Source organism: Battus philenor, unplaced genomic scaffold (assembly GCF_028537555.1).
Source record: "Battus philenor isolate CCGP_79_NKW_IND1 unplaced genomic scaffold, ilBatPhil1.0.hap1 SCAF_4, whole genome shotgun sequence".
Taxonomy (NCBI): Eukaryota; Metazoa; Arthropoda; class Insecta; order Lepidoptera; family Papilionidae; genus Battus; species Battus philenor.
In genome coordinates, this window is record NW_027181704.1 from 7,230,700 (window position 1) to 7,251,753 (window position 21,054).

Below are 21,054 nucleotides of genomic sequence, written 5' to 3' on the forward strand. Positions count from 1 at the left end.
TTTAAATAATATTTAACGTATAAGGAACCTCCTTTAGTTAACTCATAATATATGGTGAGTATATTTTAAAGTTTGATCTAACCATTTGTTATAAAATAATTTGTATGAAGAGCTTCTATAAATAAAGAAGTTATTAAACTCAAACATGCGAAGCGTATTGGAAAAAATATGTTAATTTATCTTATTAAGATATGAACGGCTTTAAGTATCAATATTAGCTTGGGGTATTTAAAATAATAACATTTTAGGTATTTATTTATTAACATTTATGCACTATATTGTATAATTATTATACCTAATATTGAGACAATGACTATGAAGATAGTCTAAAGGTTGACGTGTTTTATCGTCTTGGGCATAAATAAAAATTGCGATTAAAATTAAAATATATCATTAATATGTGACAAGATACGGAATGTTATTAGAATTAAAATGAAAACGCGCATGAAATCAACGCTGCTTTTATTAATATATGCAATAATATTTTTTAAATATTTAAGATACATTATAAAATAATAAATTATAATTGTATACAGAATGGGCTGCCTTCGCCAGAAAATCCGTACATTTTTAATGGGGACTTTGTAGATCGAGGCAAGAAGAGTTTGGAAGTACTTCTTCTTTTACTGGCATGCATGCTAGCTTTTCCCGGGGGAGTTTATCTTAATAGGGGTAACCACGAAGATCTAATTATGAATTCCAGGTAACAATGATGTTCATGAAATTTGTAAGTAGAATAGTTAAGATTCGATTGAAGAAGCTTATGCTATTTATAATATATTTTTTTATAGGTATGGATTTATAAGAGAAGTTCATCAAAAATATCGCGTACGTATAAGCTATTTTAAGTTTAATAGTAAATTGAAGGTTCAATTTTGAAGTAACAATTTTGTTTTGTAAACAGCACAACGCGGAGCGCCTTCTTAAGCTTATTGAAGGAGTATATCGTTGGTTGCCTTTAGGAACCATAATTAACAACCGTGTGTTCGTGGTCCACGGAGGAATATCTGACACGACTGACCTTGACATGGTGCGCGGTCTTGATCGAGATAAAGTATGTTTCCTGTTTTTAATTACTTCTTACTGTATCCTCGCACCTAGCGCCTAGTCTATTAAAAACAAGAGAGCCATACATTTTACTACTCAAAGAAAATTTACTTAAATATCTGTAGTTATTGTTTTTATACATACGGCTTTGCTGTTTTTTTCTCTTAACAGTATTTATTATACTTAAGGTTTTGTTACGTTGCTAAACAATTTTTTAAAAATAAAATTGTTCAACAGTGCAGTAATTCAAATAACTTCTTCGATTCATTGCCATGCATATAATCACCGTATACGTAAATAAGCTGTCTCCCTTTGAGATTCAAATGGAGGTGGGAAGGGAGGAATAATGTTTTTTTGTCAGCAGTAAATTCAACTCTGTCCAAACAAAATATACAAAATTAGATGAAACTGTTTTGTAAAGGTGTGGTTTTATCATCATCGTATGATCGATTACCGAACTTGCGCTGCCACCGACTTCCGGCGACGATTCATCCAGTGTGGGACCTACCCGCGTCACGTCTATCAGCTTGTTGTCGCCATTCGGAAATCTGTCGGTCCCAACGGCTGTTAGTTGCACAAGCAATGAGCTCCGCTCTCTGCTCCTTCAAACAAATCCATTTTTTGAACTACGTCTGTGACCTTGGTTTTTCCGTGGATCTTCTCATTTCTAATTTCACTTTGCTGCGAAGCTTCGAGCATGGTCCACTTTATTGAATTTTAGGTGGCTTAAGCTTTCTCATAAGGCCCATCGTAAGTGTCGTATTTTTCGGACCTGTATGTCATCACGGGCAAACACACACTGATATGAGACGATTGTCTAATGGTATTGCGGTGATTTGGACGGGATGATGAAAGGGATAATCAAACTTTTTAGTTTCAGTAAATATTTTATTCATGCTTTTTTAATTTTCAAGTACGTTTCGCTTCTACGGCCTCCGGTGGCGGAGGGGGCACCAGGTGCTGAACAAATAGACAAAGTGGAATGGAAACAGGTTGGTTAAAATACAAATGATTATTATTTAAGGCATGAGTCATTCACTGTTGGATAATGACCTTCATAGATTTAGAAAGGACCGGTTGGTAATGGCCGACATCTAGGTTCATCCGAAAACCTTAACAAGATCGTCTGTTCATTTTGTGAGTGGATGTCATACGCTGCGCTTGTCGGTCTGTGTTTTTGACTTTAGAATCTAAAGCCCGTCTGTTCTTCGCTTTATGGGATTTGCCTACTGCCACTTTAACTTATCAATGCGCTGATTTGACTACTACTTAAGAAATCCTGTACATAGCCCTCACTTTCTCTCACTGCGCGATTGTAAGCTTGTTAATGGGGCGCGGAGTGAGAGACCACGCTTAGTGCCGTAAGTCATCACTGGTAACACATATTGGTCTTAGACTTTTGCCTTACAGCACTGAGGTACATTGAATGAGAAGATGTTTCGTTGTTTTCCGAAATGAAGCTTATAAATGCTAATCATCAATTTCAGCATGTTATAGTTTTATATCTAAAGTGTTGCAAATATTTAAATGTTGGGAGAGCGTATTAGTATACCATACCCACACGTACAGTAAAATTATTTTGGAATAATAATTGCAATGACTAGTCGCGTGAAATTGGTTTTCAATTAAAACTGTTAACCGCAAGTGGGTTCTAGCCGTATTATCGCAGCGAGAAATAATTCGATTTTCATATAATTTCATAGCATAGACATCATCCAGCGACGGATTAATAGAATTTGCTAAGTAAATTGAGTCGCAAGGTTTGCTTGCTGCTATGCTTGCGGTAGTGTTATATTTACTAGTTAATTTATTCATTTAATTATGAACGTGTACTTAATATAAGCGCAAAATATAATATTAATTATTTTGAACCAACTTGCTCATCCTAAATATTGTGCATTTATCGTGAGGTACCTACGTTTCTTTTATCTTCATTCTTTATTAGTTGCCACGACAGACATCGCACTAAAAATATTGTCGCAGTACAATAGAAAAAGTAAATAAATAATACAATAGATTAATATTAACCAATGATTATTATCAAAAAAAAACTTATTTTTCGTGCTCATTTGATTAGATTCTAACACGCCTTTTTTAATATTGCCAAATAATTTTGATTATTGCCAAATGGTTGACGAATGGGGCGCTTTATATCGTTTTAGTTTCAGCCCATAGACGTCCATTACAAAGCCTCCCCCTAAGATATCTATGAGGGATTTACCATAATTGCCACGCTTAACAGGAGGGCTGGAAATCACAGTCATGTTTTAGAATTTGTTTTTTGAGTATTGGAAATCCTATACGATTAGTGCACAAAAAGTGAATTATTAAAGATTGATTCACGGGAATCGAACCTGCGACGTACGATAGCAGATCTCAGACCTCTGGCGCTGGGCTATCGCTGCTCGACTGGCGTTTTATATACTCTATATATGGAAAAAGAAATGTTGGTTTTATTATTTTATTTATAATTTTTCCATTATTTTTCTCTTTAATAATCTATCATGTGACTTAAGGATAATAAAAAGAAATAGTCGGATTAGTCGAGCCGTATTCTACATTGGTGCTTAGCAATATATTTGACGATTCATTCTTATTCACATAGCATGACAAAAAGTCATTTCTTGCAACAAATTAAAATTGACTAACTTGATGGAAATCATAATTATTAAGCATTAGAATAAATAGGAAAGAATTTAATTATAATAAATATATGTTAATTATTGAAACTTATCTAGATCTAAGTAATTGTTAAAATGCGACATGTATTTTTAATTAGGAATGAATTAGTTATTAGAATAAAGGAGGGAAAAGGTCTAAGTTAGGTAAGGCGAGGTCGTAGCAGAACGACGGCGACACCACTGATGTTATCATCGACTGCCCTCCCAAGAGTAACATAAAATGGTCTTACTACTTTTACCATTATGAACATTTCCATGTAAATACTCGACAATTTGATACACCAGGTGATTAATTGTCTATTTGGCTTACGAGTTTAAATTAGATTAATAGGGTGCATAAAAGGGTAGGTTAATCTTTAAATGTATATCGTTGCTAATTATATGATTAATTTTTATTTAAATGTGTTAATTTCGTTCTTGCGTATGACTGCTTGACTATGTTTTTAGTATAAAGTTTTTTTTTTACTATGTAATCGTGCACTTAAGAATATGTGTGGACGGATGTTAATTGGTTGGTAATAAGATATAGTATTTTAATTTTTTTTTAGGTATTCGATATTCTTTGGTCAGATCCACAAAGTACAGGCGGATGCGTAGCGAATGCGCTTCGAGGTGCCGGAACCTATTTTGGTCCTGATGTGACGGTGTCGTTCTTAAGAAAGAACAAACTGAGTTTTATTGTTAGAAGTCACGAGTGCAAACCGGGTGGATATGAAATACTACACAATGGCAATGTAAGTCACTAAAAAATATTGTTTTACAATAGGTATCTATAAATTTAACTTCAACCAAAACTTTGTACATCTTGTTACAATAGGTAATAACGATTTTCTCGGCGTCAAATTACTACGAGCTGGGATCGAACAAGGGCGCCTATTTGAAGCTCTGCGGTAATTCTTTAGAGCGTCAGTTCGTGCAGTACACGGCGGCTGTGTCACGGACTCGCCGCCTAACGTTCCGTCAGCGTGTGGGTCTCGTCGAATCGTCCGCTATGAGAGAATTGCACAACCAAATTATAATGGCACGACGTTCTTTGGAAGCTACTTTCCGTAGTATGGATGTAGACCAGAGCGGTTGGTATATTCAATTTTACTTTATTATGTGTTATCGTATGTAAGGCATAGATCTTCCAGGAGAACGCCTGTTGACTGGTCTTGGGCTGCTCGCATCCAGCGACTTCCTGTGTGTGACCTTGACTATGTCATCGGTCAACCTGTGTGTTAATTGCATTATTTATTAGATCATATATCTAGATTCCCATTTGTAAAAGTATTTTAAAGTATTTTACAAATGGGAATCTAGATAGGTACCATCATAGCCTGAAGTAGTTTGGCAAGCTTGTAGTTTATCTGTTATTTTATAGTTTTTCGGTAAAGTATTAATACCTTTTTTTATATGCTAAGGTTTGATATCAGTGGGTGACTGGTGTTTCGCAATGGAAGAAACTACCCATCTAGGACTACCATGGAGGATGCTAAAGGACAAGCTCGTACGCACTGACCCTGAGACTCGATTAGTTCGATACATGGACACATTTGATTTGAATGCCAACGTGAGTAATGTTTCTCGAGTAATATAGTAAATAAATAAACCACAGATTATAAACATTTCACTATTTTTTTACAGCTGCCGTTTTAACAACTTTTAATATTAAATTAAATAAATGAATACATGTCAGTGATCTTTATCATGTATATCTTTATTTATATATCTTTATGTTGTGAACAGTACTTTTGTTCCTAGGGGAAATGGGTTATTTTGAACTCGCGTCGTCTAAACCCCCACGTCGTTCCAATTATGTCACCTAACGATAACAAAAGCTTTTTTATTAGTTCATTAAACTGGATGATATACAGTGGTGTAGTGTTTATTTTTAATTAAGTATGCTATACATTAGAGAAGAAAAATATATTAAATATAATGTAGTTTCTTATACCAACTCCCACCAAAAACACTTACAAAAAATTATAGAATGTTTAATTTATACAATTAGTTTTAGGTGTTTATTATAACAAATCACAAAACTAAAAGGTAATAACCTTTTATGAAATAAAAGAAATTTCATGTGAAATTAAATCCTTTCTAAAATCTATAAAATTTAATATTTATTATTTGTAAAAGTCAAACTTGTACACAAATATTTTTTTGGAGAACGTTCGCAAATACTAGCATTACAGGATAAAACGAAGATAAAATCTTACGATATGCACAAACAATATTGTTATATTTGCAACTTTGCGGATATACGAAAACAGCTACGGTCATTTGAATCAATTATGTTATGCTTTAGATTAATTTGTTCGTATAATCTGTCTGATATAAAAAAATCACATTGTAAATTTCTTTCAAAACTAATAATGGACTTTAATTATAGAAAATTGGACGAAAAGCTGATACTCAGATAGTTGTGGAAACGTTGTATAAAAATAAAAGAAGTTTAGAGGCGATTTTCAAAATCCTCGACAAAGACAACTCAGGTATACAGATGAATTTTTGTTTTGATTTTTTTAAAGATTTGTAAGAATGTACATAATTTTTATTAATATTTTTTTAAAAACTGAAAATGAAAATTTAATTGTCGCAGCGAAACAAAAACAATTATTGAGAGTATCGTGTTAAACAAACGAAGTCAAATAATTTTCTTATATGAGCGTAGTATTTGTTTGAACATCAAATTAAATAATAATTTTTTCTCTAATCTTTTCTCAGTAAATATATCATTTAACAAAATTATCTTTGCAGGATACATAACACTCGAAGAATTCTCCGAAGCTTGTCAATTATTAGGAAAATACATGCCAAATCCGATGACTCAAGAACAACTGGTTGATATTTGTCGTCTAATGGACATCAATAAAGACGGACTTGTTGATCTGAATGAGTTTCTAGAAAGTTTCAGACTTGCAGAGAAAAATCTTCGTGAAGAGGAGAACGAGATAGCCGAACTACAAGCCACCTGACAGGAACTTGACCGTCGTCCGAGTCGGACGGCGGTCGATAAAGATGAATCAGGTGTTGAAATTGAATTGCTAAGAGTCGAAGAGGCTGGGGAGGACGAAAACACTTCGCGGAATAAAAATGGCCATAGGCATTTATCCGGTGAGTGCGTCGCGAGATACTCAAAAGATACTGATGAAATACAACTGATAGATAGCGACGAAGTCCCACGACGACCAGGATTATTGGAGAGTGATATGTAGAAACGTCACTGCCGGACTTATAAAGAATCTATCTACAAATACGTTATTGACCCATTTTTATTATTTTATTTTGTTTATCTTAATATTCAACTATTTTTAAAGGTATTTTTATTATTTTAAATGGGCATTTTTACCAGAAAAAAGAAATTTAAATGCATTTTGAATCTAGTATTAGTAAACGCAATGAAATGTTTTGCTATGATGTCTTACAAAATATATGATATATTCGTCTAGATATCTTAAATGCTCGAAAACTATTAAACATTCATTACTCTGATATTTATATAGATATACATATTTTTAAAGGAGTTTTTAATCTGTATATGTAGTATAAATTTTAAAGCATTGTAATCAATTAATCTTGTATTTATTTCTTATTAGTCATATCTGTTTAATTGTATAGTTTTGAGGTAAGGGCGTTATGCAGAATAGATATCAATACTATAAATTAAAAATTGTCATGTAATTTTTCATAAAATTAATGAAAATAATTTTATAATAACAATATATTATGATATTAATTACTTTCATATAGTCTTGCTAAAATCATTGTGTAAAATATAATAGGAAATAATGCGAAAGAATTTACATTTACGGTGCCAATTTTTATCGGACTTTGGGAGTAAAATTTGGCGTATTTTAAAATACTGAACAAATTTATAAGCATACAAAATACATCAGTTAAACTGAATTCATTTGATTAAGAAAATCGACGGGGCACAATGATTATTATTTAAATTACTGTATACCTGTGCAAATATTCATACACATAGGATATATTTAAAATTCCCTTTTAAATTTTATGGGCATCGAAGATGTAGTTCCTTATTTAAGTAAAAAATATTCAAATATTTTAGCTAATTAAAATTTATATACACTTTTCATCTTTCTTATAAATTATGTCTAAGGACACTAAACCTTTATAATATTAACAAAATATTTTCAAATTCGAGTGTTTAAGCATTATGTCTATTCGTGTATACTTAGAATTTTTTCTAAAAGATACATATCTCTTTAACCAATTTATTAATCATTCCAATTTACCTTTGTCTCAAATATTTCATATAAAATAAAATTTCAAAAAATATATTTTAATCGTAATAAATTAAAACTTTTAGACTATTATCTTATCGTAGAAAATTTTCATGTATTATTGCTAATCGGTAGTAACTATAATTAAGAAATCTACAAATTTGCTTCGTTGTAGTTATATAAAAATCTTTATTCATTGAAGAATTGTGCTATTGTAAACTGTCCATTAAAATGTAATACAGCTTCCAAAGACTTATTATTCCTCTATTCTCGTCTATTCCTTCAATACTCAAAGTATCTTCTTTATAAAAAGATGGCCTATGCATAACAAGGTCAGCTAGCCATTTTATTCATATAATATGTACGGGCCTCCGAAATATCCTATCTACAAGAAAAAGGTAACCTCGAGTCTTTGTGAACTTTTCACTTGTCCAAGTACGGTTTTGTTCGAATAGGCAGCTTTATCTTAAATTCTTTAATAGTAAATTTATTTACGATTTCGTATGAGTGTAACATTGCGCAATGGCGAACTTAATATTACATATATCTTAACATTATCAGTATTAAAAGAAAATTAAACATTTTTCGAATGTTGTATTTAGCAATTTAAGATTTAAATCAAGCAATTCAAGTAAACATATTCAAATTAAATCTACAAATAATGTACGTAAGATAGAACTTACGAAAAACCGTAGTAATTTCTTTAATATGATTATACTAAAATTTAAAGATTTATTTAAGAAATAAGTTATTGGAAGGTCGAATTATTTTTGCAGAATTTACTCTCCATTAGTGCGCAACTTTTTGGTATATTAATATTTTATCTTTCGCAACATTCATTTATCACATGCTTTTTTAAAATTTGCTCAGCGTATGTAAGGTGAAACGATGGCATAGTCAAGATTGGTGGAAGTCGCTCTATACAGGCGACGTAAAACCAATCATCGTGGTGATCTATCTTTAAGAGAAGCCTATGAGTTGCAGTAAGTGCTTAACGGTTTACATGATTAAGATGATGATGCTGATTTAAGGATGAAAATAAGGACGAACTACGGACAATTTATTATGAATATTTATTGCAATGATTTTGATCAATTCATTTAAATATCAAAAAATTTCTTGTTCCGACGCCAATGAATGCAGCATAAACATGCATTAATAAATTTTATAAAAACGTAATATTCACGAACGTAAACGTAATAATTATATTGACGATGGCGATCTCTTGGCCTTCGTGATAATGACTTTGTGAATAACAAAGATGCGTATTTTATGATCTGAACTAAAGTCTTTTCTGATGCTTAGTAGATGACATTAAGTGCGCATATTTCTTGTTTGTCCTTCGGTACTAAAAAAAGAGGTCACTCATCATTACTATTACTCTCATTCAAATAAAATCTAGGACAAGAAAAACACTGTTCTGAAAACCAAATAAAGTTTTACAGCTTAAATTAATTAGGTTTCTAATGATTTTGATAACAAAAATTAAACATATTAGTTCATCAATCACACTTTTTTTATAATTTTACACGTTGAAACTTTGATGTCTATCAATGTCTGAGACAAAATGATACAACCCTGTAAAATAAACAATGTGATATCTCGATCCGAGGTTTCTGAGGAATCAGAGCTTAGTTATTGTAAATAGGTTTAGGCCAAGCACCAATGGCGCTCTGTCATCTAAGCAGTAAATCACGATAGACAAATATATTTTAAATGTAGGATCTCGATCCTCTCCATCGACCTCTTTCGAGATGGAAGTGAGGCGATTTATAAAAGGAAAGTATGAAAAAGATTAAAAGATATTGTGACTGAAAACACAGGATAAACGTTGAGCGAAGAAATATACATAGCATATGAAAAATATTAGTACCTGTCCATAGACGAAAGGAAAGGTACGAGAGACTCAAAAAAGGTAATATAAAATAAGAAAAACAGTGATTCTCTATATGTCTACGGTTAAACAACATTATTCTATGACATATTAAAATTAGCCATCAAATTCTTGGATATTATAAACTTTAAATCATATAGAAGTTGTAGAGTTTTGTGTTTATAGAGCACAATGAAAATATAACAATTCAATTTCAAGTAGATTATAGTACTTAAGAATATATTAATACACAGTTTTTTTATTTTTAAACATTGGCATTGTAAGTTTTAAAGACAGAATAAACAATGAAAGTAGATCTGAATAAGTTGTAATACAGGGTTCTCTTGTTAATTTTCTATGTAATAGTTACACATACACATAAGACTTGTTTTGAGTTTTCATTTTTCATCTAATTAATATAAAACATTTTAAGTGAAATGAAATGAACGCCTGTTTCTAAAATCTTATATCGGTAAAAATAGGTGTTGGTAATTTGAGTTTGAGTCACTAATATTTAGCTCCAAAAAATTTAAGACAGGAGAAAATTAATTAACGCTTTCCTGCAGCTGACGCTTTACACTACTGATCTCACCCTTGGAGTTTTTACAATGAAAACATTAGCAAGTCATTACTTTGAGATGTTGGTCTATAAAGCGTCAACTAAATGTTTTGGGATCAAAAAGAAATATTGTTTCAAACTTATGATGAACATACTTGAAACTGTTTTGAATATTGAATGTATGTGTATATTTATTTTAATATTTTTGACTTTAATTATAATGTAAAGATTTTTTTTAAATATTCATAATATTATCCGCAAAAGACCTACACGTCGAATCAAATTTGATAGAATCTGGTCTCGCTATAACGTCTTCCTTCATCTTAAAGTTACGAGGGCGCATAATCTATGAAGATCCCAAAACAATCTCAAAAGGTTTTCTTTTTTCGTCACTTTTATATAAACTTAATAAAGTTGTAGAGCAATCCATTCTCAAGCTTTAGTGACAAATAATAATACTTTCACACTTTGAGAGGATTTTCAAACAATTACTCGTTTTATAAATTACTTATACATGATTGTTCCTATTGCAAGAAAAAAATAGACCAAATATAGTAAATTATCTTTAAGCCTAAGATAAAGTAATATATAAAAGTTTATCTACAAGCATTAAAAGTAACTGAGATTCACACATTTTTAATGACTAGCAAGGGTCTCAGTTTGATAGACAAAGATGCTGCGTTTAAAATGTCGATGCGTTGTTACCTCGGGAAATAAGATGGAACATCATGTTAGTAATAATCGTTTTATAATAATGTTTTACAACGCAGTTTAGTAATACTTTTTCAAACAATTTTTTCTGCTTTATAGTGATGGTGGAATAGTTTCTAACTATGAATCCCGTTTGCACAAACCAAAAGTGATGCGTCTATTGAGCCTAGTATCTTAGATACCTACCGATTTCTTTTATATGAAAATTGTTTTTAATAATGTTTAGATGCCACCGCGGTATATATCAACAGTCTGTACGCGAAAATTGCATTGAATTAACATTGTCCGCTAGCCTAGCTATGTTCGTTATTAAATAAATTATTCCTAATTAGCTGTTGTATTTAGAAGGTAAGCCTTCAACTGGTCATAGATTCATATTAATTTTATTTTTAGGGATGATAAGAAATTTGACCTGACTGTAAACTCCTTAAATATATCTCGATTAATATAAAAAGTAACAATTGGAAGCGTGAAAATAGTTTTTAGTTTCGCTTTATTCTCTGACTGTATTTTAGGTGGCTTTCAATTTATGAAAGCCCAATTGGCCACACGCTGCGTTCCCATTTTATCCGTTTATTTTGTTTCCGTTTGTTACATGTTGTTTAGGTCACGGGTGGGCTGTAAGACATTTGTCGTGTATTTTATTGATGTATAAATTCTACGTAGGACTTTTCTGTAACATTTCTTTACAATAATCTATGGCCACGATATGTTAAATTCGATTATGAAAGGAACATTGTTACTACAACACTGTTATTATAAAGTAATGATATATCTTAGTGAACCTCATGAATGATTAAATGCACAACTTGCAAAATAATATTGGAGTGTATGTAGGTGAGCGGCTAAACAAATGAACGACACTTGTAACGTACCGTAGAAATATGTTCGTTCGCACGGTGCCGGCAAAAACCGCAATCTATTTTGTGCTCATTTGTTACTATGAACAGAAATATTATTTTCCGAGCGAAATATCTACGTATATCTTTTCAATAATGCGATAAGTTTATTTTATATAAATACATGTGGCTTTTTCAAATATATCTCGTAATTGTTATATTATATATTTACGTTATATAACCTAAAATTAAAGAATCCCTTAAAGTTGTTTTTTAATAAATAGAGATTCTGACAGTTGCTTCTCAACACATATTTGATAGTATATATTAATACGCCAAATTTAAATAATTATTAAAATCGTTACAGGTAAATGATAAATACAATAAATATAAATAAACTCGTGTTGCTGAAATTTCATCTAAATGTTAACAAATCCTTAATGAATCTAACCGTACACGTATATAATAAGTTTTATAAGATATCCTCTCTTTTCTTAGTTTTAAATATAAAATTGTTATTAAATGAATCTTAACACAGATTATTTAGTTGATTGATTTGTGTCGAACTTGGTTTGTTGTCCAATTTACATGTGATATTAAAATGTTTCATAAAAAATTATTAAATTTCACTTAAAAACAGCAGTAACAACAACAACATAGTAAAGATATATTTGATTTGAATATAAATTTGTTATAACACAGAAAAAAATTGAAATAATTATGATTATAGTTTGAATATTTTATAATCAAACATTGTTTAACTCACAGATTATCAAAGTTTTCCTTCAAAAATATTAGCAGGCTATCGTGAAAATTTAGATTAATAAAGTTCCTTTTTATGTACCGAGAGGAAAATAATGTAAAGAGGGTCAACGGAAATACGCTAATTAATAAATTTTTCGTTTCGTGCTGCTTTTATTTAGCGGCATTTCCATGTGATTGACATGTTTTTCAGTGAATAAATTGATTAAATAAATAGAATGTTCAATTTTTTAACTTTTTCAACTCTCTAATAACACTTTGTTTATTACGTTAATATTAGTCAATTATAATTTAAACGTGTCATTATCATTTCAGCCGTAGGACGGTCTACTGGTGGTTATATGCCGCCCGTAAAATTTCCGATCGGCTGGAAGCGGCTTGTATCCAGGCTCTTACGACGACCTTAAAAAGGCGTCTGTCCGCCTTGTAAAAACTTTTTTTTATTTCAAAATATATACAAATCTATGTTTGTACATATGTATGTTTTGTCAATATGAACACGTTAACTACCCGTTTTTTATACCTCTACTGTTTGTGTAATATCATCGTTTGAAAGAAATCTTGCCTCATGTGATAAGACCCTCCTAATACTTTTATCTTTACTATTATGCAATTATGGATATATTTTTTAGTGTGCACAATAAAGACTATTAAATAAAAGGAAATAAAAGTACCTTCGTATTTAAATTTATTTTTTACCATTTAATATATGTTAAAGTAATGTAAATGATTTAATTAAGATTAATTGTCAGTATTGTTCGCACATTCTGTCGATTGATGGATTACTAGTCATTAATGTACGCGATCTATCATTATCTACAATCAATTATTCTGAAAACATGTACACGACCTCGAACAAAAATGCCCATCTGTTTACTATTGGTCAATCGTTTTGATTAATCATAAATGAGATTTTTGCTTGTTATTAGGGTAGAGTCTTCAATCAAACAAAAACTAGTAAAACGATCATATTACAACGCATAGTTTTTTAATTGAAAATAAAACTTTAAAAACAAAAGCTCTTCCCATGCCAATCTGGTGTTTGAAACCTTCACATATTTTAAATTAAAAGATACCTCAGGCCATTTTAGGTGACCTCAATGTGAATAATAATAAAAGAAAACTATTTTAAAGCAGTGCAAATTATTTGCATTTTTTAATGAATTTATTTAAAAGCTATTAACAAGAGCGATAAATGCACGCTCGGGGACAGAATAGTTTGAAATGGCAGATTATCGAAGCTCCGCTAAACTACGCTCGGAACAGATATGAGTGTTTAAGCAACTAGGTCACTATTAGTCACGCTCACAAGCGAGCGCTCCTGCACGTCGGGTGGCTTTGTAAAACATCGCTCACGTGTCTTCTTAGTTGTAATACCACGAAAGAAGCTTTCAGAGCACTATTAAGTCGAACACCTGCCCTGGATTCCAACGTAATTTAATAAAATTGTACCATCGTGAGTGGTATATAATTTTGCAGTAATAATTTTTAATTCCATTTCGTCTAGTTATATGGACATGTACTCTTAACCAGTATTGTGATTAAATTTTTATTAGTAATATTTAGATGCAAGTATATTTATGCTATTTTTATAACAAAAATCTTTTCAAGTACAGCTGTCAACGATATACTAGAATTGTATATCGCATTTTTAAATAAACGTGTAAGTAAATGCTTAATATCTCTATCGATTTTAATGTTCTAATGTATTTTATTTATGGCTCAATCGTATCCAATAGTGGCAATCCGGATTTGATAGGTAATATATGACATTAAAATGTAAGCACTTGTTTAAATCTGTTAAGAAATTATGTGAGTTTTGCTGCAGCTATTAATATTTACGTTAAATCATTGTAGAATATTTATATCCCATAGTATTTGTTCTTTGCGATGAAGTATAAACGTGATCGGAGTTATAAATATGTCTTATAATTATACATGTTGGTGGTTCTTCTTTGCACAAGAATGAGAAATATTTTGTGATGTTTCATTTGTTTGATTGCAGCCCCGGTTAATATTTAGGCTAGATGGAAATAACTTCTCGCTCTGTCGACTTTCAAGTATTGTGTTGCTGTGAATTTTAACCCAATTATAACATTAGTGGATTAAAACGTAAAATGTCGTTGTTTCAAATAACATTATTTAGTTATGTGGTGAGAGCGCACAAGTAACATCGTAAAACGGTTAGGTACTTAAGTATTTTCTGAGCGCCAGTCTATTTAAACTGTAATGAGTTTGCGAAATGAGATTAAATACTCCGTACTTTACCTTACATTACTAAGAAAGAGAGAGATAGAGAGAAATCCAGTTATTTTTGCTTTAAATCTATTTAGTCTTTTTTAAAAAGTCACCAAATTTTTCGGAAAAGGCATTTCAATGGTGTGTCTTGCCCACATCACTTACATAACTTTGGAGATTTTAGCAAATTTCCCTCACAACACTATTTTTGAAAATTTTTTTTTGTTCTTGATTTTAACTACCGCCTACCGCCTGTTTGTTTAGCTTAAGATCTATATTAAGGTATAGATGCTTGAAAGCTATCGAAAAAACCTGAGCTCAAGCCGCTACGAACTACCATTTCACTAGATTGAAAAGCCGCCAAGCTCCTCAATGGCCTCGACGGAGTGACTGGACACAATGTATAATATTCGACTAACAGTTTTTCTCTTTTTTCCCTACCACCAACAACACTTACATATATACACAAATAAACAATTAATTTTTTAAAATACGATTACATGATGTGTTTCATTTATAATAATATTTTTTTAACAATGAAATGACTTTACAACGCGTTAAAGCCGACATATATAATATAATATAATATAATATAATATAATATAATATAATATAATATAATATAATATAATATAATATAATATAATATAATATAATATAATATAATATAATATAATATAATATAATATAATATAATATAATATAATATAATATAATATAATATAATATTAAATATAACATTTTATATGTTCATAATCGATTTAAATTATTAATAATACATATTATTATTTTGTCCAAAACAATTTAATAATATACTAAAATAAGTATTTATGTATCGCAGACGATACGCTTTAATCAATAGTATGTCTTGTTCTATCTTAAAATATGATTTTAACGATCTGTATATACTTTTGTATTGCGTTGTTCTAACCCGATAACAGCTACTTTTTTAAAATCATCTTCTGCAATTTTTGGTGATCACCAACCTTCTTTTTACATTTCATTCTTATTAATTTTAACATTTCCCATACATCTCTCTTGGCATGTATTTTAACATCTCCATTTCTACGTTCTTTTTGAATATATTAATTTATGCATGTTTTAAATAATTTTTAATATAATCTTTTCTCTTATTGCTGATTAAAGCTCTTTTTTTTACGACACGTTTACTTTGTTTATTTTTTTTCTATCTTCATGCTTGACTAAGGAGTAAATGAATATATTCCATACTTTTTCGTATCTTTGTTTGCCAAGTCTTTATTTCTCACAATCTCTTTGAGAGTGTGCTAGTTATTTCCAATATTTTTTGTACATGTTCCTTTTTTGGTTACCAGTTATTTTATTTCATTTTAAAATTTTATGTAAGATGTCATACTTACAATAAAAAATGAATGTTTAAATTTAAGTTAGCTTAATGCAACCAACCAAAACAGCTGTTGAGGCCGAAAAGTTCTCGAGTGATGATCACGAGGTGGTAGACGGGGCGTGGGTAGGTCCACAACTAGGTAGACCGACGTCATAGTAAATATCGCGGGAAGCCGCTGGATGCGGGCAGCGCAAGACCGGTCATCGTGGAGCGGAAGAGCCTTTGCAGTAGGTGTCTATCACCTGTCATGATGATGATGATGAGGCTCCATGATTGCTAAAAAAACGTTTACACTTATACTTGTCTATATAAGCATGTACCCAATAAAATAATAGATTCTAAGATGGGCAAGATAGGTATAGAAAAACAGACAATGGAACAGATTAAACCGTTTAATCTTAACTTTCTTCTTAATTATAACTTTAATGTAGACATAAGAGAACAGTTGAGCATAAACTGTTTTTAACTTTTACAACGTGATTCAAAAAATAATGTACAAATTTTAAGCTTCTGATGCTGCCATATGTGTGAACTATTCTATTTTCTTTGAATTGAAAAAGGATTAATTCATATTTGATAGGCTACTTATAATTTTTGGTCTTCGCCGTGTTCAAAGGAAGACCAGCTTTTGGTCTGGTATTTGCTCGTTTTATTACGATCTCTAGAAATAAACTTGAGTTCACAATTTACAGTAAATAGTTAGTGTTTCTATTAAAATTTTCGTGACTTCATTGTAAATTCCGAAAAATCTTTTCTGCTTGAGCTGAGCAAAGCTGCTTGAGTGAATAAGAGTCCTCATGCCGAATGCGCTTTCAATATGAACTTCTTCACACGTTGTTTCAAAGTTATTTAGATAAGCTGCGTTTTTAGATATTCAGGAGATTGCTTGCAGATGTAATTATATTCCAAGGACTGAAAGACTTTATCATATTATGTTATATTAACAATGTTTTTTTATTTAGCCTGATATTAATATAGATATATTACAGGTAAAGAGCACTTCTACATACTACAAAGTTGAATAATAAATTTGCCCATTAATTAGTAAAGCGATTACTTTAAATATTAGGTTAGGTTATAAATCCTTTACTTTCAAATTAAAGGCTTTCAAGAAGGAGAATTGAACGAAAATTCGGAAAGTAATAAATAAAGATGCAGAAAAATAATACAGGAGAATTTTGACGTTGGTATTTATTTACCTAAACAAAATTACCAACTCTACCTAATTTCTCACTTCTGTTACCACTTCGAAACTGGTTAGAAAAAAAAATTAGGTCATAGTAAACCAAGTTAAGTAAGAGAGCCCAAATTGCGATACTTATTTTGTGAAGCTAAGTCCTACAAGTCGGTTCATCAAGTGAGGGAGGGGAAGGGATATGTATTTGATGTGATGGATGTTTTGGTGCTAGCTGGCTTAGGCTTTGTGCAGCTTCATCGATATAGAGCCAGCGAAAACAGGAGGTCTGCTGGCTAAAAAATTTACGCTGGGTGATCGCATCCCAGTTACGTTCATAAAGCTTATGCCTGTTAGTAGCATAACGTTAATCACACCAAATGCTAATGCATGGACGAAACGAGCATTCAAATAATTAAAATTAGTATCAATAAAGTAATACATTATACTATAAGTTTTGTTACGTTTGAGTTAGGATACACGAAAACAATTATTTAAAACATATAACGAAACTTGCTCGAACCCAAAATTAATTATGTACTATTCAAAAGGTGATTAAAACTTTAATCGAAATTAATTTCGTAGCAAGAGCGAAACGTGCCTAAAATGGTTTTTGCTTAAATAATTTGGAATAAAATATAGCTAGTAATTTTCAAATATTAGGTTAGGCTGCTGGTTATAGTTTCAGTTTTTTCGGAGCGCGAGATGTGTAATTGATGTGTAATAAATATAACTATAATCCACTAAGACGATCGACGTCATAGTTAATCTCGGAGCAGTCGCTAGATGCGGGTATCGCAAAATCGGACTTCATGACTATCTCTGGGGGAGGCCAGTGCCTTCAGTGGGCGTCTATCGACTAAAAAGAAGAAGAAAGATGTAATTGAGTCATGTATGATTTTTTTATAGAGAAAGTAATAAAAACACAATTTAAAGTTATTACTCATTGCGATATATTAGTCATTGTATGAAGAACTTATATAAATTAATTAATTTAGTCTTGATAATTCAACGGCAAGAATAATCCCGTGTAAAACTGTCACCTACAGATTTAGGCTTTGGGCGGACATGTGTTGAAAGGCTCTTGACCAATTTCTTGATTATCTGTTAAAGTACTTTGGTACATGTGTATTATACTACAGAAAGGTTTAATTAACGAATGTATTCATTGATGTACATACAACTAATTATTTGCCGAAAGGTTTTCAATACGTTTAATTCGATGTTGTATCTGTTTGATATCTAATATTTTAATATACAAGTAATATAAAAGTATAGGTTAATATTTGCTTTATTATAATAAAAATATACATAATAATTTTAATTAAATGCTTAGTAAATATATTTTATATCACAGTTCATAGTGGTAACGAATAAGATAGGTAATCAATAAAATACCTAGACATTTCGGTTTCTCTATTATATTTTATTAATTGTATGGGCGGGTCACATCGTTCTTACAACGGAAGGCCGTGGAGGCGGTCGGTTAGGTTCTCGTGTGGAGACCAGGAGCCGGTAAACGCGGCGTGGGTATACCCCCCACTGGGTGAACCGACGATATAGTTAATTAAGGTCACGAGAATTCGCTGAATGCGGGCAGAGCAACATCAGTCATCGTCGCAATCTTTGATTGAGTCCTATGCCTTGCAAACAGCATCAAGCGGCTGAAAAAAGGACATACGTAATAAAACTCAAAAGCAGAGAACAGAAGCAATATTAATGGCCAATGAGACCCTGCGACGCGTAGTAAGTTATCAGGTGATATCATGTTTCAACAGTCCCTGGTATTACGTCTGCATAATGAGTGTAAATATAATCTTTATTCTTATTTCTTTTAGATGTAGACCATGTTAGTTTTACGTTTATTATTATTATAAACACTTTTTTGTAGACCATAGACAATAAATAGAGAAAAAATACGAAACAATTCATATGGTACAAATTCGGTCTTAGCGCTTGAGGCGATCTATACCAGACAACCTTTGGATGGAGATAAGAGACATGAAGGAGAAAGCAGTTTGGGATGTACGTGCATGTATATATTTATTTGTACATAGTGTTTCCTTATACTAATTTAGATTTAAAATAATTACGAAGCTAAATCGATTGCGACTGCTCTGTACAACTATCCACCCAAATGATCCCCTAAGCTGTAACAAACCCAAGAGATGGATTTGTTACAGTTTCGTCGGTCACAGGACAAATTCTAGTTACTTTTTGATTTAAACAAAATGTTTACTGATTATAACTGTACTCTTGTAATTATTTAAGTTTTATTCTTAAATTTATTCCATTTTCAAAATTTGGCATCATTTATATTGGTAATATTGAGTAAAAAGAAACGGTATTGTATAACAGGTGACAAACAAATTAAATAATCATTGCACAATAATATACGCCGATAGTGGATCATGTGAACAGTACTACGTATTCGACCATACAGCGTAGCAAGGCCGCTTTTATAGCTTCACATGGACGGGTTGAAAATTAGGGCATAAATGTTTGCCGCATTGAGCAACCGCAGAGATGGTTGGATAGGTAACGTTGATATTAAAACCACCGCCCGCGCTCCATACTGAATGGATCTATCACGAGTTCCTTAATTACTTTCGGGAAACCGACTAACGTTTAAAAATATGTATTTGTTTATTAACAATTTTGATATTTCTTATATTATTTGTATAATTCAAGTTACTTGCTTAAATATAAATCAATTATCACAGCGCTAATAATAAACTAGATTTTAACTACGAACCATCGGAAAAAGCTAGCGTATATAACGTGGCTGTTCTTTGTGCGACTGTTCCTTCTACAAATCGAAGTACAAATTTTCCATCTGTTTTAATAAAATTTAATAAATAGCAAGCAACGTCCGAGATGTGATCGCTTACGATGGGCCATATAAAGCTCCAGAGATCCCAAAGATCAACGGAGAGAACTATGCACGGAGTTTCGCTGCGAGCTCGAACCAAAAATAGGCAGATCCGCACAACAACCAAAGTTACCAACGAATTTCTTGTCTAAAGTGGCAGTTACTTCGCTCGTGCAGGCGATGGTCATTGGGGCCGAAGAGCTCTCAAGTGACAGTCACGTGCCGGTAGACGCAGCGTGGATAGGCTTTCCACTAGGTGGATCGATGACATCATTCGTAACGATAAAGTCGCTGGAATTCGGTGGGTGCGGGCAGCGCAAGACCGGAAATCATGGCGACCTTTGAGGGAGACCAATGCCTTGCAGTGCGCGTCTATTGGTGGAAAAATACAAGAAAAACATTGTTATTTTACAAGGAAAACTGATGTAGTGGTGTATAGTTCCATACATAATAATCTTGAACTTTGTTTAAACATTTCTTTTGTCTGAAACAAATTCGTTGCAGCCTTAATGAATTTTAGGAATGCATAAATTGTTTTACGATCGTTAACCCTTTTAAAAGCTATACGTGAAAAGTTATAATTATATTGTAGTGTTCATTAAAAGTGAACCAGCATTGCTCTTTATAATACTTACACCTTTTTAATCTTATAAATTAATTACAGAAACTGCTCGTTAAAACGTTAATTACTGTGTAATAT

The 21,054-nt window shown here is 31.6% G+C and overlaps 1 protein-coding gene across 1 annotated transcript in view; it reads left to right on the forward strand.

Annotated features, from left to right (window-relative positions):
- Positions 1-7,340, forward strand: part of rdgC (retinal degeneration C) — a 30,877-nt gene extending 23,537 nt beyond the window's left edge. Inside the window, exons 7-15 of the mRNA XM_068771659.1 lie at positions 537-703; positions 792-828; positions 905-1,054; positions 1,962-2,039; positions 4,277-4,462; positions 4,546-4,801; positions 5,132-5,280; positions 6,103-6,205; positions 6,471-7,340. Coding sequence (XP_068627760.1) covers positions 537-703; positions 792-828; positions 905-1,054; positions 1,962-2,039; positions 4,277-4,462; positions 4,546-4,801; positions 5,132-5,280; positions 6,103-6,205; positions 6,471-6,688 — 1,344 coding nt within the window. The 3' untranslated portion in view covers positions 6,689-7,340. The remainder of the gene's footprint in view (positions 1-536; positions 704-791; positions 829-904; positions 1,055-1,961; positions 2,040-4,276; positions 4,463-4,545; positions 4,802-5,131; positions 5,281-6,102; positions 6,206-6,470) is intronic.
- The last annotated feature ends 13,714 nt before the right edge of the window (positions 7,341-21,054 follow it).